This window comes from Saimiri boliviensis, chromosome 9, assembly GCF_048565385.1.
Source record: "Saimiri boliviensis isolate mSaiBol1 chromosome 9, mSaiBol1.pri, whole genome shotgun sequence".
Taxonomy (NCBI): Eukaryota; Metazoa; Chordata; class Mammalia; order Primates; family Cebidae; genus Saimiri; species Saimiri boliviensis.
In genome coordinates, this window is record NC_133457.1 from 107,900,762 (window position 1) to 107,924,199 (window position 23,438).

Sequence of the window (23,438 nt, forward strand, 5' to 3'; positions counted from 1 at the left end):
GGCTCTCGTCCCCAGAGCTTGGCATTGTGTCCATCACAAAGCATGGACTCATGAAAGGTCTGCCTATGTATTGAGAATATATTTGTAACTATAGTGAGAATGAAGCTTCTCCACAGAGACCTGACATCCTTCTTGGATCGTATCCAGTTCTGCTGCTGTGGCTTTAGTTTTATTCAATAGATCCAACAAGCATTTGCTCTTGCAGTGTGCCGGCTTGAATCTAGAAATTAGGGTGTAAAGAAGAGTCACTGGACAATTGTACAAAATCTGTAGTTCTAAAGAAGGCAGATTCTGAGAATCTTACTCCAAACATTAGGCAAAAACATTCATAATAAACTTCAGTTATATGGTGTATCCATGCGATGAGAAGAATTTGCAGTCAGGAAAGATTGCTTTCAGGTAAAACGTGTATTAGTCTCTTCTCATGCTACTTATAAAGACATACCCAAGACTGGGTAATTTATAAAGGAAAAAGATTTAATGGGCTCACAGTTCCACGGGGCTGAGGAGACGTCACAATCATGGCAGCCATCACCAGCATCCGTCCACAGAATTCTTTTCATTTTGCAAAACTGGCGTTCTGTCCCTAGTAAATTGCAATTCTGGGTGTCTACTCAAGAGAATTGGAAGCAGAGTCTTCAAGAGATACGAGTGCACCCACGTTCCTAGCAGCATTATTTATAATGCCCAACCAAGTGCCTACCAGCAGATGAATGGATAAGCTAAATGTAGTCCGTACATACAAGCATGGATTGTTCAGCCTCAAAAAGGGATGACAAAATAGTCTGTACACCAAACCCCTGTGACATGCAATTTGTCTGTATAACAAACCTTCATATGTACTCTTGAACCTAAAAGTTTTAAAAAAGGAAAAACAAATTGTTCATCTCCTAAGCTATAATGAAAACCTCAGTACATTCCAAAAAGATAAAATTCTAGGAGTCATGGTCTCTGATCATGATAACAAAAGGATACATTGAAAAAGACACTCTTCCAAATAATTTTATGATAAGAAAGAAAAATCGGCCAGGCACGGTGTCTCAAGCCTGTAATCCCAGCACTTTGGAAGGCCGAGGCAGGTGGATCACGAGGTCAAGAGATCGAGACCATCCTGGTCAACATGGTGAAACCCCATCTCTACTGAAAATACAAAACATTAGCTGGGCATGGTGGCGTGTGCCTGTAATCTCAGCTACTCAGGAGGTTGAGGCAGGAGAATTGCCTGAACCCAGGAGGCGGAGGTTGCGGTGAGCCGAGATCGCGCCATTGCACTCCAGCCTGGGTAACGAGTGAAACTCCGCCTCAAAAAAAAAAAAAAAAAGAAAAAGAAAAATCATCAGTATAGAATATTTTTAAAATATTTGTATGATGTAGCTACAATTCTTAATTCTCCTCAGGAGAAAAATCATAATTATAGAGCAGGGTTTCTCAACCTCAGCACCACTGACATTTTGGGATGCATAATTCTTTGTTTAGTGGGGACATCCCTGGCCACCACCCACCAGATGCCAGTAGCTTCCCAACCTTCAGTTGTCAGAACCAAAAATGTCTTCAGATAAATGCCTCCTACATGGTAAAATTGCTCATCTGAACTCCTGCCCTAGATGTTTCTATTACTAAAGAAGAAAATGTGAAAATAGCTTAATATGAAAACCTATGTAAAAAACAATATATGATACCTCAAGTCAACATTAATAGAGAAGAAAGCAGAATTTAATGAATGATCATAAAAGTTGTCAAACTGATTTTTTAAAATATAAGAGCTGGTTCTTGAGCTAAACAGTTGAAATATATCAACTTTTGGCCAGGTGTGATGGCTCACGCCTGTAATCCCAGCACTTTGGGAGGCTGAGACGGGTGGATTAGTTGAGGTCAGGAATTTGGGACCAGCTTGGCCAACGTGGCAAAACCCCGTCTCTACTAAAAATACGAAAGTAGCCAGGTGTGGTGGCATTCACCTGTAATCCCACCTACTTAGGAGGCTGAGGCAGGAAAATCACTTGAATCCAGGAGGCGGAGGCTGCAGTGAGTTGAGATTGCACCACTGCACTCCAGCGTGGGTGACAGAGAAAGACTCTGTCTCAAAAACATAAAAAGAAATATATAAACTTTTGAGAAGGAAAATTTTAAAAAGCAACATGTATTCACAATATTACAATTTTGAATGGGAATTGATGAAAACCACAGAGTATATTAAAAATATAATATCCAGTTATATGCTAGTTTGTGTATCTGGACAAAATGAATAATTATATATATTTTTAAAGTATACGTGTATATAAAAATTACCAAAACTAACTCAGGAGAAAATGGAAACTAAAATAGAACTATTAACCATGAAGGATATTGTGAAAACAAAAAGCACTGGGCCTCAGATGGTTTTCTGTTAAAGCTCTTTCATTCTCTAAGGAAAATGTAATTTATGTGTTGTTTATACTGTTCCAGGACATAAGGAAAAAGTGTATTTTCGAAAGTTGATGATAATAACACCAACATTTGATAAAAGTAACCCTAAAAAATAAAAACTAAGAGATGTATAATTTAAAAAAACATTCCAGACACATTCAAACATACAGGCAAGGACAGCATTATTAATATCAAACTCCACTGGATTCAAGGCAAAAAATGAGACAAAAAAGATACTTAATAATGATCTATAAAGAAGATAGAATTGCCTGTCTTCTTTTTGCAATAAAAACCAACATCAGGGCCAGGCGTGGCGGCTCATGCCTGTAATCCCAGCACTTTGGGAGGCCGAGGTGGGCAGATCACTTGAAGTCAGGAGTTTGAGAACAGCCTGGCCAATGTGGGGAAACCCCGTCTCTACTAAAAATACAAAAATTAGCTGGGCATGGTGGTGCCACCTGTAGTCCCAGCTACTTGGGAGGCTGAAGCAGGAAAATCACTTGAACCTGGGAGGCAGAGGTTGCAGTGAGCCTTGATCACACCACTGTACTCCAGCCTGGGCAACACAGCAAGACTCCATCTCAAAAACAAAACGAAACAAAATTGACATCAAATTCCCAAAACAAACACTTTAAGCATTAAAGGGAGTTTTTTTATGGAAGCAGAAAAATTGGAGACAATCTGGACAAGCCTGTGTAAGATTAAAGAGCCAAAAAGGTAAGGCATCTAAGTAATCACTGATGGAATGATAAATATTATACTGCTGTATTCATCTGCAAACACAGCCTGTTCTTTGTAAGGACTGTGGAATATGTATACAATTTAATCACATTTGGGTCCCAAAGAAAACTTGAACAAAATCTCAAACTTGTGAATAGTGCAGACCCCATTCTTTAATCACTCTTGTTACTAGAAATTGTAGCCAAACAAAACAAAACAAAAAGCAGCCACTTAGCATTTTAAGAATGGATGTTTATCCGTTCCATCAGTGATTATTTAAATTCCTTATCTTTTTGGCTCTTTAATCTTACACGGGCTTAATCCAGATTGCCTCCAATTTTTCTGAAATTTTACTTCTTTTCTCCAATTTTGCTTTTCTTTAGCCTCTCTTTTTAATTTAAGTTCCAGGGTCTATGTGCAGGATGTGCAGGTTTGTTACAAGGTAAATGTGTGCCCTGGCGGTTTGCTGTACCTAGCAACCCATCACCTAGGTATTAAATGCATAATGCATTAGCATTTGTCTTAATGCTCTCCCTCCTGTCACTCCCCCCAACAGGCCCCAGTGTGTGTTGTTCCCCTCCTTGTGTCTAAGTGTTCACATTGTTCAGCTCCCACTTATAAGTGAGAACATGCAGTGTTTGGTTTTTTGTTCCTGTGTTACTTTGCTGAGGATAATGGCTTTCAGCTCCATCCATGTCTCTGCAAAGGACATGATCTCATTCCTTTTTATGGCTGCATAGTATTCCGTGGTGTATATGTACCATATTTTCTTTATCCAGTCTATCATCGATGGGTATATCTGGGTTGATTCCGTGTCTTTGCTATTGTGAATAGTGCTGCAATGAAGATACTCGTGCATGTATCTTTATAGAATGATTTCTACTCCTCTGGGTATATACCCAGTAATGGGATTGCTGGGTTAAATGGTATTCCAGAACTCTTCTTGAACAACTCTTGGATCAAACAAGAAAGATTTTAAATGTTCTCATCTAAGCAATGCTATGTGAGGTGATGAATATGTTAATTAGCTTGACTTAATTATTCCACAGTGTATACATGCATCAAAACATCATATACTACACATAAACATACACAATATGTGTCCATTAAAAAATAAAATATGACTCAAACATTGAGGAGGAAGCAGCAATTATAAATCTTTAAAATATAAACGAAGGGATGGCTAAAGAGAAAACGAGATGCTAAGGGACTAGAAAACAGATGCAGAAGTGATCAGCTTAGAGTGGATTCTTTTGAGGAGAAAGGAAACAACCCACATAAACCTGAAAACCCATTTGCTTTCTGAATGAAGGAAAGGTGAGAGAAAAACACAGATATTTGATGTTAGATATTAGAAAGGGGAAGTAACTGCAGATGCAGAGGAAATAAAAATCAGAAGAATATGTAAACTAGTATGCCCACTGAACAGGGTGTGTATATATATTTAGGTCAAAAGTACTATTCTAAATGTGTGTTTAGTGTGAGAAAAAAACCAGTAGCTTTCTTATATTTCAGAAGTAACCGCTTAGAATGTAGCACGGGGAATGGAGTTAATAACAAAATTACTGACCTGTAGAAAGAAAAGGGCTCAACTTTATCAAGAAATTTATTGATTCAATGTATTTAGCACATGCTTCTACAATATAGGGCTTACTGTCAGGTACATTTAATCTTTAAGAACCCTGGAGTATAAGTTTTCTCATATCCACATCTTACAGGTGAAGAAACTGAGGCACAAAGAGGTTAAGTAACTTGGCCAAAGTCACCCAGCTGGTAGGTAGCAGGACCAGGATTCAAAATGAAGTTAGCATCCAGCGTCTATGTGCTTTGCTATCACGGTGACTGGTCAATTCATGCAGAGACGTATCACATTCCAGGAGGGAAGACTGTCTCATCCGACGATCCATCACAACTGGACTGAGCTCTGTAGCAGGGGCTGAAATCCAAAGCGTCTGTGCAGTGTGGAGGGCAGTAGAACAGCACACAGCTGAGGAGCTGCCGTTTTCCCACGAGCGCACCGAATCGTGCAGAGTTCCAAGTAGTGTGGGGCCCCACCTCGAGATTCACCTGTCGGGGTTCGTGGCGGGAGCCGCACCCATCACTTCTCCTCTGCATTCCCTCCTCCTCCAAGTCCGCTAGCGCGGACGTGATGGACAGATCCTTCCTAACTCAGAGCCTCTGTCCTCCTCTCTTAGATCCAGGAGATGGTCCACTCGGAGGTGGCCGCCTACGATTCGGGCCGGCCCGGGGCCCTGCTGGGCCGCCCGGCCATGCTGGCCAGCCACATGAGTGCCCTCAGCCAGTCCCAGCTCATCTCGCAGATGGGCATCCGGAGCGGCATCACCCACGGCTCCCCGTCACCCCCGGGGAGCAAGTCAGCGACCCCCTCTCCCTCCAGCTCCACTCAGGAGGAGGAGTCGGAGGCGCATTTCAAGGTATGTGTGGGGGAGGAAGAGAGCCTGAAGCTGCGCTCCTGTCGGCAGGGAGAAGGGGTCCTGTGGGGAAATGGGCATCCCTTCCCTCTAGTAAAGACTGTAAAGTCCGATGTCCCAAGGCCTTGTAGATGCTGTCCCCACTTAGCAGGTGTTCCTGGTGGCAGTTGGGATGTCCACCAGCAACCTCAGTGGGTTTCTGTTAAAGCGCTTAGGCCACAGTGGAAGCCAAGGAAAAAGCGCATTGGCAGGTGAAGCAGCTGGTCAAGGGGATGGCACCCATAGGGGCTTTGGCTGCTTAGTGTGCTGAGTGTCCTTGACAAGCTGTGTCCCCTCTGGGCTCCCACAGCCTTATGTGTAAAGCAGAGAAAACGCCAACAAATGTGGAGGGGACGGGGTGAGGAGATCCTGTGCAAGCTGGCAAAGCCCGACTCCTAAAGTCCAGTGGGTGATTTCAGAGGTGTGGATGGCTTCAGCAAGATCACCAGGGTCATGTTTATGGCCATTTGGCCCTTTTAGGAGCAACTATTCTGACAAAAATGTGTGGTCCAGCAGACGGCACCTCTGGGCCTAGAATATTCACTGCCCTTGAGGGTGGGGTGCACAAAAGACCCCTCCACTGGGAACGCACATCCCCCCAAAATTTCTGGAGTCGAGTGGTTTGGCCTCTTCAAGAACATGGTGGGGATGAGAGCCCCCTTACCTGTCCACGCTCGGCCCATTCTTTGCATTGACTCCAAATCTGCTGCCCGGTGAGAGAACATCTCGTTTTACCAGGGAGGAAAACAGAGGCCCCGAAAGGCAAAGTGTTTGCGCGGGACCTCCCAGCAAGCTACTTCCCTCTGTGCCTCCTACCTCTGTCGAGTCAGTGTCCTTTCCTGTGGTGGCCTTGCAGAGGCCTGGGGCAGTCACCCTGGACTTCGGGGTTGACGTCTGGATCCTGGCCCACCTTCATCCTAAGGATAGCTCGGCCTCTATTATAGTTCATGCAGGGACAGTTTTTATTTAACCAGCATTTCCTATGGGCCAGACACTGGTCTAAGCACATAACACATCTTCATCTATGTAATCTTCATAAAAGCCCTATGGGGCAGGGACTGGTATTATCTCTGTTTGGCAGATGGGGACACTGAGGCACAGAGAGGTTAAGTAATGTATCCAGTGTCCCACAACTAGTAAATGGGGGAACCAGGAGTCAAACCCAGGTGGCTGCATGTCCAGTCCAGCGTATGTGCCCTCAACCCCCCCTGCACTGCTGTGCCTGCTCGGGACTTTATCGATGACAACACACCTCTTTATCCCTTATCTTGCTCGGGCCGCACCACGGTGCTAACAAAACTGGGGCTTGGAGAAGGGGGTGGCTGCAGGGAAAGCTTCAGGAACAGAATCATGTCTACTGGCCCATGGCTCTCTGATCAGTTCAAGATGTCACCATCCCGTTCTTTCTACTACCTTGTCCTGGAAGCCCTAAGTCACGTGTTCACAGGATCATGGTCCTGCAGTCTGTCCAGGGTGAAGCCACTGGCTCCAGGGCTGACCCAGTAACAGTCACTGTAGCCTCATCCCTTCCTCACTTCACAGGGGTCCAGGGACTGAGCCACCTGCTCAAAGCTGCAGAGCTGAAACATGGTGGCAGAGACCAACCTTGTGCAGTGCGGGATTCTCTTTGGGGATTATTTGTGATCACAAGTGGGAAGGCAGTTAGACATGTATATATACACACATTCCAAACTTGGAAATGGGCCCTACCAAAGCATGGCTACCAGGCTCACTCAAGAATTATCTGATTCTCTAGGAAACTGGACCTTAGCTTTGATTCATTGTTCATGATTGATTAGGGGATTTTACAACTCTGTAAAAGATGATGTTACCTTGGGGGGAAAAATGATAAGGGATGTAAATGATTTTTGTCTGATTATAAGGCAAATTAACTTTGCCCTGTAGAGGTGCAAATTTCTGTCCAGTAGAAAAGATTAAAAGTCCCAAAGGGGATAGTTGTAGCGCTCTGTTGGGCACGACCCCGTTCTATGTGTGATTTAGTAATCTAATTCCAGCGTTCTTTCAATTCTTTCGGTGACTCTGAAGTCGTCTTCTCCTCCCGTGTTTCTCTCAATCAAGTTTAAAGTCATGCCGATTTGCTTTGATGAGTTGAACACCCAGGGGGTGTGTGTGCCTGTCCATTGCCTCCCCCACCTGGCGAGTGGTTACGTGTGTGTGAGCAGGGCTGGAGAATCGATCGCCTTTGGCAGGAGGCCCTGGCGCTTCTTTGGTTTCTGACTCTTCTCATTTGGGCAGATCTCGGGAGAAAAGAGACCTTCAGCCGACCCAGGAAAAAAGGCCAAGAACCCAAAGAAGAAGAAAAAGAAGGACCCCAACGAGCCGCAGAAGCCCGTGTCGGCCTACGCACTCTTCTTCAGAGACACTCAGGCTGCCATCAAGGGACAGAACCCCAGTGCCACTTTCGGTGATGTGTCCAAAATTGTGGCCTCCATGTGGGACAGCCTGGGAGAGGAGCAGAAGCAGGTGAGCCTCTGTCTCTTTCTGGGCCATGCCCTGAGGCTTTGTGGTCCTGGAGCCTAGGACAGACTGCGAAGGTCTGAAAGCAGGCCCAGCCCCTGGGACTAGTGACTCTTGCAGAGGCGTTTCCTGGCTCAGGTTGCCCATCTGTAAACTGGGAAGCTAGCTGCCTTCCAATTCTGCTACTTACCATCTGCATTTACTAGCAGCTTTACCATTCTGAATCTCTGCTTCCCCACTGATAAAATGAGAGCAAGTGTCTCCATCCATCTGGTCCCTTCAACCCTAGAAATCTGGAGTCCAGGCCAAGGCTTCCTGTCCCACTGACCCTGTGCCTGTGGCCTCCTCTAAAGGCCTCCAGGGAGAAGAGAGTGCAGAACTAGCTGGTAGGCAAACACGGTTGTCAGCTGTGTGGCCTCCAGCTGACCACCTCAATCTCTGAGCCTCGCTTTCCATATCTATAAATCAGGGATGCTGGCTATTCATTCTCTGAGCTCAGATCCTGGCTGAGCTCTGTGCTGGCCTCTCCCTTCAGTATTTCACTGGATCCTTCCAACACCCTGTGGAGTAGCCATTGCTTTCCTGGTTTGGTAGAGACACCAAGAGGTAAAGTGACTTGCCCAGGGTCACCAGCATGAATCAAGGTAGAGTCAGGATTTGAACTCACATCTGTAGAAGCAGGAGGCTCAACGGGGCTGTTGGCATGAGAGACACAAATCATCTAAGCAGATGAGTAAATGTAAGATTACAGTTGTGATTGTGCCATGTACCAGGAGGGTACATAGTTCCTGAGAGTGAAAAGAGCAGTGACGGACACTGTCCAAGGGGTCAGATCTCCAGGTGAGGCCTGAAGAGTGAGTTCTCTTTGGAGGAGGGGAAGTGTTCCAGGCAGGGAGGCTTGGTAAGGGAGGGAGCCTGGAAAAGCACAGGGGACTGAAAGGAGACCAGGATGGCCGGAGAGGAGACAGTAAAAGTCCCTCTGGCAGAGACCACGCTGGAAAGGAGGGCAGGGGCCAGACCACGCTGGGTTTTGTGGACCTTGGAAGGACTCAGGTCCTGTTCTAAGAGGAGAGAAAATCAGTGAAGAGCTTTATGCAGAGGAGAGAGCAGAACGTCAGCCTAAGGCAGGTAAGACTGGCTGTGGAGGTTGCATGGTCATCCAGGTGGGGGAAGGTGGGGCCTGGAGCATCTTCCAGTGTGGTTTGGGGTAGGGGATCCAGAGCACATCCTGGGAGACTCCTTGCATCTGGCTTACATTCTGAGTAAATGGAGATGCCATTCACTGGATTGGAAATATGGGCAAAGTAGCAGGCTTGGGGCAGAGCAATGGATCACTGACTTATTTGAAACATATTCTTTACCATATTCTAAACTTTCGGGTTATTTTGGAATATGTTATAGGGCAGAGAATTTGGCAGATGTCCCCCACATCTGGTAGGGGAGTAGGGAAGTGTGAGACAAGGAAAGGAATCCAGGAAAGGGCACACTGTCCCAGGAGCATCCACCAAAGGGAACCAGAGTGCAATCCCGCTGGGAACTCAGGAGCCCACATAGAACGTGCCAGGCCTCAGGGGCATCCCGTCTGAGGGGCAGTGGTGCTGGGGTGGAAGGAAGGACACCAGCACTACTTCTCCATCAGCTCTGGCTTGCCACACATGCCAGGCTCCTGCCACCAGAGGGACCCTCAGGCAAAGACAGACAGACAGGGGTAAGGACTAGGGAATATGGGCAGGGCACTGCCGGCTTTTGCTACAGTAATGTTTGTTGTTTTCATTTGTATATTTTGTTGGTAACCATTCCCTTTCCTACAAAGACTTCAGATTTGTTGGTGGGGGGATTTCCTTTCCCTTTTATACACAGTCTGGGGAGACAGTGGTCTCAAGTGCTCCATCCCCAGGCACTCCTTCCACCAATGCTTTCTCTGACCTCCTTCTGAAATCACATTTGGAAATGTGACTTATATTTTTATTGTACTAATAATTAATACACTAATAACCAAGAGAGGTAGTGTTGAGAAAATTACAGAAAATAAAAAAACCCTTGCCTCTTCCCCAAAAGTTTCAGGTCTAGGTGATATATAGGAAAGTTCTTTCAAATCATCAAAGAGCTAATAATCCAAGACTTAGAAAAAGAAGAAGACCCTCACAAGTCTTTATACAGAATGTAGCCTTGACACTAAATCATAATTAAGTTAACTTGTATCATTTAATTTTGAATGTGTCATAAACAATGCCAAAAATGTAATGGCTTAAAACAATAATCGTTTATTATTTTGACGGTCCATGAACTGTGCTGGACTCACGCATTTGCATCAGTGGTCAACTAAAGCAAATTAGGCAGCTCCACTTCTGGGAGTTGCATGGCTGTCAGCTGGAGCAGTGGAGCCAAACTGAGCCATGTGTGTCTCTCATCATCCAGCAAACTAGCTCATGCTTATTCACACAGCAAGTCAGAGTTCCAAGAGCAGTTTTAGATCTAGAAAAATGGTGGAAAGCAGGCAGAACTAACTTGCAGCTCCCATGTGGATACATAGAGCAGCATGTGGACACTCAACATTGTGAACTTTTGCTCCAACAACTACCCCAGGCACATACCAGGAAAGGTAGAAGAATCCACAGACCCTTTGAAGGAGGTGGATTGCTGCTGCAGGCTCTCTGGGACAGCCCAGGAACTGTGAGTCAGCTTGCTTTCTCAGCTGGGAGGCCTGTATCCTGGGGCTAGTTCTCAGTCCTGCTCACTGGCTGCCTGGAAATAAACTTGGTACTATTGGGGATGCATGGGGGGAGTGAGACCCACCCGTGGCTGCCAACTTTCTCCCACTTCCCTGGCGACATGTGTGATCCAGCAGAGGCAGCCACAATCCCCCTGGGAACCACACCCCCTACAGCAGCTGCAGCAAGCCCTGCCTAAGGAGAGTCTGAGCTCAGACACTCCCAACCCTCCCTCTACCTGATGGTCTTTCTCTACCTGCCCTGGTAGCCAAAGACAAGGGACAGAATCTCTTGGGACCTCTATGGCCCTGCCCACCGCCTGACCCAAGGGCAAGCTTGTATCCTCCCTATACTACTGCAGCTGACATGCTCTTGAAAGTGCCACCTCCTAGCTGAGGGCTGACCAACACAAAACCATCACATTTAACAAAAATATAACCAAGGATCTTCACGGAGTCCACTTCACTCCCCTGCTACCTCTACCAGAGCAGCTATTGATACCCATGGAGGAGAGACGGGAAGACAGATCACATCACAGGACTCTTTGCAGACACTCCCCAGTACTAGCCTGGAAGCTCGGCTGCATGACTAGATCCAAAAGAGGAGTAACAGTCACTGCAGTAGGGCTCTCAGGAAACCACATCCCTAGGGGAGGGGGCAGAGCACCTCAAGGGACAGCAGCCTGAGTCCCAGATCTGCCCTCTGACGTAGTTGACCCAAATGAGCAGGAACCAGAAAAATAATTCTGGTAATATGATAAAACAAGGTTATTTAACACCCCCAAAAGATCACACTAGCTCACCAGCAATGGATGAAATCTCTGAATTGCCAGAAAAAGAATTCAGAAGGTTGACTGTTAAGGAGGCACCAGAGAAAAGTGAAGTCCAACTTAAAATAATATACAGGATATGAATGGAAAAATCTCCAGTGAAATAGCATAAATAAAAACAATCACTGCCGGGCGCGGTGGCTCAAGCCTGTAATTCCAGCACTTTGGGAGTCCGAGGTGGGTGGATCACGAGGTCGAGAGATCGAGACCATCCTGGTCAACGTGGTGAAACCCCGTCTCTACTAAAAATATAAAAAATTAGCTGGGCATGGTGGCACGTGCCTGTAATCCCAGCTACTCAGGAGGCTGAGGCAGGAGAATTGCTTGAACCCAGGAGGCAGAGGTTGCGGTGAGCCGAGATCACGCCATTGCACTACAGCCTGGGTAACAAGAGCGAAACTCAGTCTCAAAAAAAAAACAAACAAACAATCACAACTCCTGGAAATGAAGGACACACTTAGAGAAAGGCAAAATATACTGGGAAATCTCAGCAATAGAATTGAACAAGTAGAAGAAAGAACTTCAGAGCTCTAAGACAAACCTTTCAAATTAACCCAATTCAACAAAGACAAAAGAATTTTAACAAACGAGCAAAGCCTCCAAGAAGTTTGAGATGTTGTTAAATGACCAAATCTAAGAATAGTTGGTATTCCGGAGGAAGAAGAGAAATCGAAAAGTTTGGAAAACATATTTGGAGGAATAATCGAGGAAAACTTCTCTGGCCTTGCTAGAGATCTAGATATCCAACTACATGAAGCTCAAAGAACACCTGGGAAAATTTTCACAAAAATACAGTCGCTTCAGTACATAGCCATCAGGTTATCTAAAGTCAAGATGAAAGAAAGAATCTTAAGATCTGTGAGACAAAAGCATCGGTAACCTATAAAGGAAAATCTGTCAGATTAACAGCAGAGTTCTCAGCAGAAACCTTATAAACTAGAAGGGATTGGGGTCCTATTTTTAGCCTCCTTAAACAATTATCAGCCAGGAATTTTGTATCCAGCAAAACTAAGCTTCATAAATGAAGGAAAAATATTATTTTTTCAAACCCATGCTGAGAGAATTTGCCACTGCCAAGCCAGCACTACAAGAACTAGTAAAAGGAGCTCAATCTTGAGACAAATTCTTGAAATACACCAAAATGGTATCTCCTTAAATAATAAATCTCACAGGACCTCTAAAGTAATAACACAATTTTTTTTTTAAAAACCACAAGGTATTTGGGCAACAAATTGCACAATGAATAGAAGAATAGTACCTCACATCTCAATACTAACATTGACTGTAAATGGCCTAAATGCTCCACTTAAAAATACACAATGAGTAAGAATTCACCAACAGAGTATCTGCTGTCTTGAAGAGACTCACCTGACACTTAAGGACTCACATATGCTTAAGGTAAAGGGGTGGGAAAAGATTCTATGTAAATAGGTAATAGATAGCAAAAATGAGGAGGAGTAGCTATTCTTATATCAGACCAAACAAACTTTAAAGCAACAGCGGTCTGAAGAGACAAAGAGGGACATTATATAATGATAAAAGGACTAGGCCAACAGGAAAATATCACAACCCTAAATTTATATACATCTAACACTGGATCTCCCAAGTTGATAAAACAATTACTACTAGACTTACAAAATGAGATAGACAGGAACGTAACACAGTGGAAGACTTCAGTAATCCACTGACAGCACTAGACAAGTCATCAAGACAAAGTCAACAAAGAAACAACAAACTTAAACTATACCCTACAGCAAATATTTACAGAACATTCTACCCAACAACTGCAGAATATACCTTCTATTCATTAGTACATGGAACATTTTCCAAGATAGGCCATATGACTGGTCACAAAACAAGTCTCAACAAATTTAAGAAAATAGAAATTATATCAAGTACTCCCTCAAACCCCAGTGGAATAAAACTGGAAATCAACTCCAGAAGAAACCCTCAAAACAATACAAACAAATGGAAATTAAATAACCTGCTCCTGAACGGTTGTTGGGTCAACAGTGAAGTCAAGATGGATATTACAAAACTCTCTGACCTGAATGATAATAGAAACGTTACCTATCAAAACTTCTGGAAGATAGCAAAAATGTTGCCAAGAGGGAAGTTTATAGCATTAAATGCCCACATCAAAAAGTCTGAAAGAGCGCAAATAGACCATCTAAGTCACACCTCAAGGAACTAGAGAAAAAGAACACACCAAACTCAAACCCAGCAGAAGAAAAAAAAAAATGACCAAGATCAGAGCAGAATCAAATGAAACTGAAACAAACAAAAATACCAAAGAAAGAAAACAGAAAGCTGGTTCTTTGAAAAGATAAAATTGATAGTGAGATTAACCAAGAAAAGAAGATCCAATTAAGCTCAATTAGAAACAAAAAATAATACCACAGAAATACAAATGATCAAGGCTACTATGAACACCTTTATGTACATAAACTAGAAAACCTAGAGGAGATGGATAAATTCCTGGAAATATACAACCATCCTAGATTAAACCAGGAAGAAAAGGAAGCTCTGAACAGACCAGTAACAAGCAGCGAGATTGAAATGGTAATTAAAAAGTTACCAAGAAAAAAAGTCCAGGACTAGATGGATACTCAGCTGAATTCTATCAGCCTTTTAAAGAGCATTATTCCACAAAATAAAGAGGGAATCCTTCCTAAATCATTCTATGAAGCCAGTATCACCCTAATACCCAAATCAGGAAAGGACATTACAAAAAGAAAGCTACACGCCAATATTCCTTCTATGCCCAAAATCAACATAGAAGGGACATACCTTAAGGTAATAAAAGCCATCTGTGATAAACCCAGAGCTAACATTATACGGAATGGGGAGAAATTGAAACCTGAGAACTGGAACAAGACAAGGACACCCACTCTCACCACTTCTATTCAACAGAGTACTGGTAATCCTACCCAGAGCAATCAGACGAGAAAGAAAGAACATTTGAATCAGTAAAAAGGAAGTCAAACTGGCACTGTTTGCTGATGACATGATCATATACCTAGATGAGCATGGATGCAAAAATTCTTGCACAATACTAGCTACCCAAATTAAATGGCGTATCTCCACCATGATCAAGTGGGTTTCATACCAGGGATGTGGGAATGGTTTAACATACACAAGTCAATACATGTGATAAACCGCATAAAGAGAATTAAAAACTACATTATCTCAATAGACACAGAAAAGGCATTTGACAAAATTCAGCATCCCTTTATGATTAAAACCCTCAGCAAAATCAGCATAAAAGGGACATACCTTAAGGTAATAAAAGCCATCTATGATGAATCCAGAGCCAACCCTGTACTGAATGGGGAAAAGTTGAAAGCATTCCCGCTGAGAACTTGAGCAAGACAAGGATGCCCACTGTCACTATTTTCTCCAGTGTAGTCCTGGAAATCCTAGCCCCAGAGCAATCAGACAAGAGAGAGAAAGAAAGGGTATCCCAGTCAATAAAGAGGAAGTCAAACTGTTGCTTTGCTGATGACATGATCATATTCCTAGAAAACCCAAAAGACTCATCCAGAAAGCTCCTAGAACTGGTAAATGAATTCAGCAAAGTTTCAGGATACAAAATTAGTGTGCACAAATCGATAAGCTCTGCTGTATACCAACAGTGACCAAGCTGAGAATCACATCAAGAACTCAATCCCTTTTAGCTGCAAAAAAATAAATAAAATATTTAGGAATATGCCTAACCAAGGAGGTGGAAGACCCTCTACAAGGAAAACTACAAAACGTGCTGAAAGAAATCATAGGTGAAATCATTGGAAACACATCCTGTGCTCATGGATGGGTAGAATCAATAGTGTGAAAATGACCACACTGCCAAAAGCAATCTATAAATTCAATGCAATTCCCATCAAAATACCACCATTATTCTTCACAGAACTAGAAAAAAAATACTAAAGTTCATATAGAACCAAAAAAGAGCCCTCAGAGCCAAAGCAAGACTAAGAAAAAAGAAGAAATTTGGAGGCATCACATTACCCGACTTCAAAGTATAAGGCCATAGTCACCAAAACAGCATGCTACTGATAAAAAAAACAGGTATATATACCAACAGAAAAGAATACAGAACCCGGAAATAAAGCCGAATACTTACAGCAAAGTGATCTTCAACAAAGCAAACAAAAATACAAAATGGGGAAAGGACATCTTATTCAAAAAATGGCGCTGGGATCATTGGCAAGCCACATGTAGAAGAGTGAAACTGAATCCTCATCTCACCTTATACAAAAGTCAACTTGCAATGGATCAAAGACTTAAAACTAAGACCTGAAACCCTAAAAATTCTACAAGGTAACACTGGAAAAACCCTTCTAGACATTGGCTTAGGCAGGCAAAGACTTCATGACCAAAGAACCCAAAAGCAAATGCAACAAAGACAAAGATAAATAGATGGGACTTAAACTAAAAAGCTTCTGCACAGCAAAAGAAATAACCAGCAGAGTAAACGGCCCACAGAGTGGGAGAAAATCTTCACAATCTATATTTCCGTCAAAAGACTAATACCCAGAATCTAGAAAGGAACTCAAATCAACAAGGAAAAAAAAAAAAAAGCAATCCCATCAAAATATGGGCTAAGGAAAGGAATAGGCAATTCTCAACAGAAAATATACAAATGGCCAACAAATGTATATAAAAATAACCAACATCATTATGATCAGGGAAATGCAAGTCAAAACCACCTTACTCCTGCAAGAATGTCCATAAACAAAAAATTAAAAAATAATAGATACTGGCATGGATGTGATTAAGAAGGGAAAACTTTTACACTGTTGGTGGGAATGTTAAACGAGTATATCCCCTGTGAAAAACAGGGTGGAGATTCCTCAAAGAAATAAAAGTAGACCTGTTTGATCCAGCAATCCCACTCCTAGGTATCCACCCAGAGGAAAAGGAATTTTACAAAAAAAGATACTTGCACACACTTTTGTAGCAGCCCAATTCACAATTGCAAAAATATGGAACCAGCCCAAATGCCCATCAGTCAATGAGTGGATAAAAAAAATGTGGTATACATATGTAAGCATGCCATGGAATACTACTCAGCCATAAAAAGGAATGAAATAATGGCATTCACAGCAACCCAGATGGAATTGGAGCCTGTTATTCTAAGTGAAGTAACTCAGGAATGGAAAATCAAGCATTGTATGTTCTCACAAATGAGAGCTAAGCTATGAGGACACGAAAGCGTAAGAATGATGCAATGGACTCTGGGGACTCAGGGAAAAGGATGGGAGGGGGTGAGGGATAAAAGACTACACCTTAGGTACAGTGTACACTGCTCCGGTAGTGGGTGCACCAAAATCTCAGATCACCGTCCATGAACTTATTCATGTACAAAACAAAAAAAATTTTTATATAAGAGTTCCGAGAGTAGAAAGAGGGCTCACCACCATGTGAGCATTTTTCAGTCTCTGCTTGCTTCATTTATGCTCGTCTTATTGGCCAGTACAAGTTACACACGGCTAAGCTCCAAGTCGTTTCTAACAAAAGGCATGGAAATGAGGTGTGAACAGACTGGGACCAATCCTCCAAAAACATGCGAAACCCAGGTCTAACATTTTGCATAAAAAGTATTAGCAGCCGGGCGCGGTGGCTCAAGCCTGTAATCCCAGCACTTTGGGAGGCCGAGGCGGGTGGATCACGAGGCCAAGAGATCGAGACCATCCTGGTCAACATGGTGAAACCCCGTCTCTACTAAAGTGCAAAAAATTAGCTGGGCGTGGTGGTGCGTGCCTGTAATCCCAGCTACTCCGGAGGCTGAGGCAGGAGAATTGCCTGAACCCAGGAGGCGGAGGTTGCGGTGAGCCGAGATCGCGCCATTGCACTCCAGCCTGGGTAACAAGAGCGAAACTCCGTCTCAAAAAAAAAAAAAAAAAAAAAAGTATTAGCAAAGCGAATCCAGACTAACATACTGTGAACAAGTAGGTTCATCCTAGGTTGTGAAGGTGGTTCAGCATTAAGCCATCTGCACTGTGCTGGATCAGAATAGGGGGCTTCAAAGGGCTTTGTCTTTCTGTGGCATGTTGTCTTTCTGTGGCAAAGTTACATCTTTCTGATGTAACTTGGAGGCCCAGAGAGGTGAAGCATGTTGGCCAAAGCCACACAGTGACTTGGCCGAGGAACTGGGATAGGGCCTGGTCTCTACAATTTCTCTGCAGTGCTCCCAGGAAGGGGCCGGTGGCGGGCTGACCCAGCTCCTGACCCCACCACCCTTGTCCATTCATACTCCTTGAGTCCGTGCCTTCCCACCCCAGGACCCTGCACCGCATCTCCTCCATAACCTTCTCCCAGTGTTGCTCATGTGTGGACTCTTCCAGGCCTACAAGAGGAAGACGGAAGCAGCAAAGAAGGAATATCTGAAGGCTCTGGCAGCCTACCGGGCTAGCCTCGTCTCCAAGGTAACACCCGGAATTTCCGGGCACAGCCCTGATCAGAGTGGGACCACCTGAGGTTCTGGGTGAGAACTGGGGCCTGTGGGAATGGCCAGCACCCTGGGTCTTAGAAAGGATGGGTCAGACCTGCATGGTCATGGCTGCAGGGCACCTACATATGCCAGGTTCATTCTGGGCACTTTACATGCGTTTCGTTAGATTCTTCCAACAAGAACCCAGCACCCAGAGGGGTTAAGCAACTTGCCTGAAAATATTTTGTTAAAGCAACCGCACTAGGATTCGAACCCAGTTTTGCCAGTTTTATGTGGTCTTCACCTCTGACCGCTGATGGGGCTTGGGACACACTACCCAAAATGTGGCACCTCCTCACCACACCGTCGGCCTCCTCTGTCAACACCAGCAACGTAGGAAGCTAGGTGTGGCTGTGGATGCGTGGCCCAAGTGGAGGTGGGTGTTATTCCTTTACAGAGGAGATAGCATCTGAATTGCTCCGTAAAAGTTCAAGTAAGGCCGGGCGCGGTGGCTCACGCCTGTAACCCCAGCACTCCGGGAGGCCGAGGCGGGTGGATCATGAGGTCAGGAGATCGACACCATCCTGCTCAACATTGTGAAGCCCCGTCTCTACTAAATACAAAACATTAGCTAGGCATGGTGGCATGCGCCTGTAGCCCCAGTTACTTGGGTGGTTGAGGCAGGGGAATCTCTTGAACACTGATTCAAGAGATTGCAGTGAGCAGAGATCATGCCGCTGCACTCCAGCCTGATGATAAAGCAAGACTCCATCTCAAAAAACAGAGGTCAAGGGAACATCTGCAAAGGCACAGAGATTGGGAGGAGCATGAACAGAGCTAGCCTGGCAGGATGATGCTGGTCTAACTGGCCAGGCTGAGGAGCATGGATGCCCTCACGGGCAGAGGAGCCCCCCAAAGATAAAAGATGGGGATGGCTGAATGTTCGGAGCCAAGGAGAGTAAGGAGCCTGCATGATCTCTGGGTAGGCCACGCTCTCTCCCAAGAGGCCGGGGAGCCAGCCAGGGGCCATGTCGGGGCGTCGCAGAGCTGTCTGGCTGCACAGCCCAAATTCTCGCTCATCCCTCTTCTCTTCTCCAGTGACTGATACCTGTCTCCTTCCAGAGCTCCCCGGACCAAAGTGAGACCAAGAGCAGTCAGCCAAACCCACCAGCCAAAATGCTGCCACCTAAGCAGCCCATGTATGCCATGCCAGGCCTGGCTTCCTTCCTGACGCCATCGGACCTTCAGGCCTTCCGCAGCGGGGCCTCCCCGGCCAGCCTCGCCCGGACGCTGGGCTCCAAGTCTCTGCTGCCAGGCCTCAGTGCGTCCCCGCCGCCACCACCCTCCTTCCCGCTCAGCCCCCCGCTGCACCAGCAGCTGTCACTGCCCCCTCACGCCCAGGGCGCCCTCCTCAGTCCACCTGTTAGCATGTCCCCAGCCCCCCAACCCCCTGTCCTGCCCACCTCCATGGCACTCCAGGTGCAGCTGGCGATGAGCCCCTCACCTCCCGGGCCACAGGTAAGCAGGGACAAGCAGGAACAGCTCTTTGGTGACCGTGTGGGGAGGGGAAGCGGCTTTGCCATTTCATACCTGGGCCCTGCCACTCACCAGGGATGTAACCTCAGCCTTGGCGGCACCTGATCTCTCTGAGCCTCAGTTACCGCATCTAGGAACTGGGGCTGGCACACCTTACCCAGGACGCACTGGCTGCAGCGAACAGTTCACAAGTTGCCAGACGGATGTTTAGGGTATTCCAGGCCCTCTTCCCACATTCTCAGCCGTAACCCTGCCCCTCCCCAAAGCCCTCAAGACCCTACCCCAGCTAATTGTTTCACAGAGATTGCTACGAGGTTCACACGGCCCTCAGAGGTCACTGGGCTCAGTAACTCCATTTTACAGAGGCCCAGAAAGGGAAAGTCCTGAAAGCAAAGTCCGTCAGACCCTGATTCAGCCCAGATGAGGGTGAATATTTTGAAAGGTGCTCTACTGGGAGCAAGGCAGCCGCCTTGGAGGCAGAGAGGCGATTCTGGGTGACACGGGGACAGTGTCTCTTCCTGGGACCTATGGGCCATCACCCCGGGCGGCCTGGGACAGTCTGCCCCCTCCTCTCTCCTTGGCTCATGGCCTCCTCCTTCCCCTCTCTAGGACTTCCCACACCTCTCCGAGTTCCCCAGCAGCTCGGGCTCCTGCTCCCCCGGCCCATCCAACCCCACCAGCAGCGGGGACTGGGACAGCAGCTACCCCAGCGGGGAGTGTGGCATCAGCACCTGCAGGTCAGTCCTCACCCGTGCCTGCCTTTGTCCTGCCGGCCAGGGATGGGAGCCTGGCTGAGGTCAGCATGGACAGGGCAGCACCCCGCGGTCACTGTCAGCCCTGCCGAGGGGATGCCTCGAGTCCTCGGGAGATGACACCACCGAGCCAGGCCTGGAAGGACTCTGCTGGCCTGATGCCGAGGCGGGCTGGGGAAACCGACTCATCTTCCGTCTTGCTGCTCCTTCCTCCCTCCTGTTTTTTCCACAGACGCTTCCGCGTGACATTCACCAATGAGTCCTGCATGTTAGGCGATTCTCTAGAAGCAGAGCCTGCGGCAGCAGGGATTGGGTACCCTTGGGGAGGTGTCTGTCAAACCCAAGCTAACCGCCTCCCTCTAGAAAGCCTTCCTGAATCCAGGCCACACCAACTCTGGGGAAGAGTGACCTTTCACTTCAGCCAGCAGGAGAGGGAGGATAGAGTGAGGAGGGGGACTTGGCTCTATGACCCGCCGGCCTGGTTCCCAATCCCTTGGCAAAAACGAGTCCCACAGCCACACCTGGGGACCGTAGTGCCAAGCAGCTGTCCCAGCAATAGTTCCACATTCTGGAAGGCACAGCACACTTGTCCGGTGGCCACCTCTGCTGCCAAGACCCGCTGCCCCCAGCCCTAGCCTCAGCCTCCTAGCCCAGGGCTCATTCCTCTGCCAACCCGCCAGCGCCCTTGGGCACTGAGCAAGTGACACCATGCACGCCCCATTTCTGACACGCCTGGGGTGAGATCCAATGTGGGTAGGCGGACTCCATTCAGCCAGAATCCCTTCCCTGTACCCCAAGCAGGTGCAGACCCTCCTACCCCAGCCCTTTTTCCCGTCTCCAAAGTCAAAGTACTTGGGGTATGTAGGGAGGTCTTTAGTGTCACAGAATGTTCAAGCTTCCTGAGGCTGGCCCGTCGAATCCAGCATGGAGGTCAGACCGCACGCAGCACGGCCCTACTTTAAAAGCATAGAAAGCACCTGTCCTCCCTTAATTCAGTTTGAGATTTACAAATTCCTGTGATTAAAAACCGACGTGAGAGCAATGGTGACATCACTGTGCGCCTCAAAGGAGGACAGACAGACTGCTGCGCTTTCCCACAGAGCTGAGGACTGGGTGTTTCCCTGCTGGGATGCCAGGAGGGGCTTGGTTCTGCCTGGTGCAGAATCTGGGGTGGAGGGAGCGGGGCGGGGGCAGCTGCAAGTCCCTCGTTCAGCCACAGAAAGGCAGCTGACTCTCGGGGCTAGGGGGTGGGGGTGGGGACAGTGCAGGGGTCCTGGTCCTCACCTGGGGAGGTGCCTAACAGCTTTGACAGCCCCTCCTCTCTCTCACAGCCTGCTTCCCAGAGACAAATCGCTCTACCTCACCTAATCCCGCCTCCCCTCATCCCCGAGGCTCGCTGGAAGGCACTGATCGGAGCCTGAAGGGCTGACAGCAGAAAAGAGGCCCTGGCCAGAGGCAGGGCGGCCCATTGGAGAGATCCCATTGCCCGGGGGCTGAGTCTCTTCCTCGACCTCCCACCAGACTCTGCGGAGACAGCCCCACTGCCCGCCGCCAGCCCAAAGAACCTGCAGGAACCTCTGCCCGCTGACCTGCTTGCTCCAGGGTAACCGTGGACCCTGTCCTCGCCCTGCGCACGGTACCCTATGTCTGGATGCCTGGCCCCAGCCCCAGCTCAAGGGGACTGCCCCTGGCGGAATCGCTTACCAACGGACACCCACCCCCGATGCTTGGGCCAGGGGGCCGGCCCCCATCATAGACGTGCACATCAGCTTTCCAGTGTGAACAAGATTACGAAACCTGTCAACTGTTGGTTCCGTGTAAGTAGTTGACTACGTGTTTTAGAACTGTGCTGAAGACATCTGTAAGATTATTTTGTGGGGGAAAGAAAGTAGTTTCCTTTAAGGTAAAAAGCATTTTATATGGCCGTTAGCACACTTTTAAGTTTCATCTTAAGGGAGACGCGCACACAAGCGGCCGGCATCCCGTGTCGCCATCCTCACAGCAAGGACCGGACGATCGCGAGCCCCCACCCCCCGCACCGCTCTCCTTTCAAACATGTATTCATGTATTTTAAATTGCCAGCGACGACTTCTGTCTATTTATGAAGAAACCCTGAGAACAGAGTTGCAGCTTCTCCTGCCGTGCGCGTGGTTTTTGGGTTTGGTTTGGGTTCTTGACGTGGTTTGCAGCTGTTTTCTGGCCCTGGCGAGTGTCTGTCTTGGTGCCCAGTGCTTCTCTCGAATCTCTTTATAATAAAACTTCTGAAAAGCTGAAAACAAGTCTGTGTCTCCTTGCCCTTGGTGAGCCAGGGTCGCGCCCCCCACGAAGTGGCATTTGATGGTGGCTTGCCCAGGATGGAGCTCCTCGGGCAGACAGACTCGGGTCGAAGCCTTGCCTGAGCTTTACCAGCCCGTGGGGGATTGGGTGATGGGCGCACTCTGACCTCAGTCTTGTCCTCTAAAGGAGTAACCGTGCTGCAGACCCATATGCCTCTTATGTTGATGGAAAGGGGGGTGGGCAGGAGCACCGCCACATGGGAACCTGCATCAGCTGGTGACAGTGGCGAGCCCTCCCCACCATCCTCTGGATCATGAGGCCTCTCGGACTGGTGGAGGTGAGCAGTGGGAACCCAGGGAGGAGGCCAAGGGGCTTTTTCAAACCTGAGTTTAGGAAGCATCCCAGGCAGGGGATTCTCTAAACCAGGTTTCCCTGCGGATGTTAGATGGTGGTGCTATTTTAACTACATCTAGAAAGATACCAGTTCCCTGGTGGGAAGCTACAGCTTGGCACCCTGTGATGCAGCCATTTTGAGGTGGGGGCAGGTGCCGTGGCTCCCAGCCAGGCCCGGGGCCTGGACACAGGAGCCCCCACGTTCAGGACCGCTCTTCCAGCCTCTCATTCTCCAATCGTGGTAAACCCCCTCCTTTCAGAGGACAGCCCAGGAGTGCGGTGCTGTTCCCTTCCCCCCCAGGGCATTTTGTAATCCACTTTGGATAAACAAAAACGAAAACCCCAAACTAGCCAACCCCCTGCCATCCCACAGTAGCAGCAGCTCCGTGTTCAGCATTAATACTTGATGTGGTTCCAATTTCTTCTGTGCAG

The 23,438-nt window shown here is 47.0% G+C and overlaps 1 protein-coding gene across 6 annotated transcripts in view; it reads left to right on the plus strand.

The window, feature by feature from the left end:
* Positions 1-22,615, plus strand: part of TOX2 (TOX high mobility group box family member 2) — a 159,473-nt gene extending 136,858 nt beyond the window's left edge. For all 6 annotated transcript variants that reach the window (XM_039479771.2, XM_074406564.1, XM_010346883.3 and 3 more), the window contains exons 4-9: positions 5,322-5,561; positions 7,854-8,081; positions 17,963-18,043; positions 19,171-19,566; positions 20,194-20,321; positions 21,668-22,615. In XM_039479771.2, coding sequence (XP_039335705.1) covers positions 5,322-5,561; positions 7,854-8,081; positions 17,963-18,043; positions 19,171-19,566; positions 20,194-20,321; positions 21,668-21,704 — 1,110 coding nt within the window. In that variant the 3' untranslated portion in view covers positions 21,705-22,615. The remainder of the gene's footprint in view (positions 1-5,321; positions 5,562-7,853; positions 8,082-17,962; positions 18,044-19,170; positions 19,567-20,193; positions 20,322-21,667) is intronic.
* Positions 22,616-23,438: the final 823 nt, after the last annotated feature.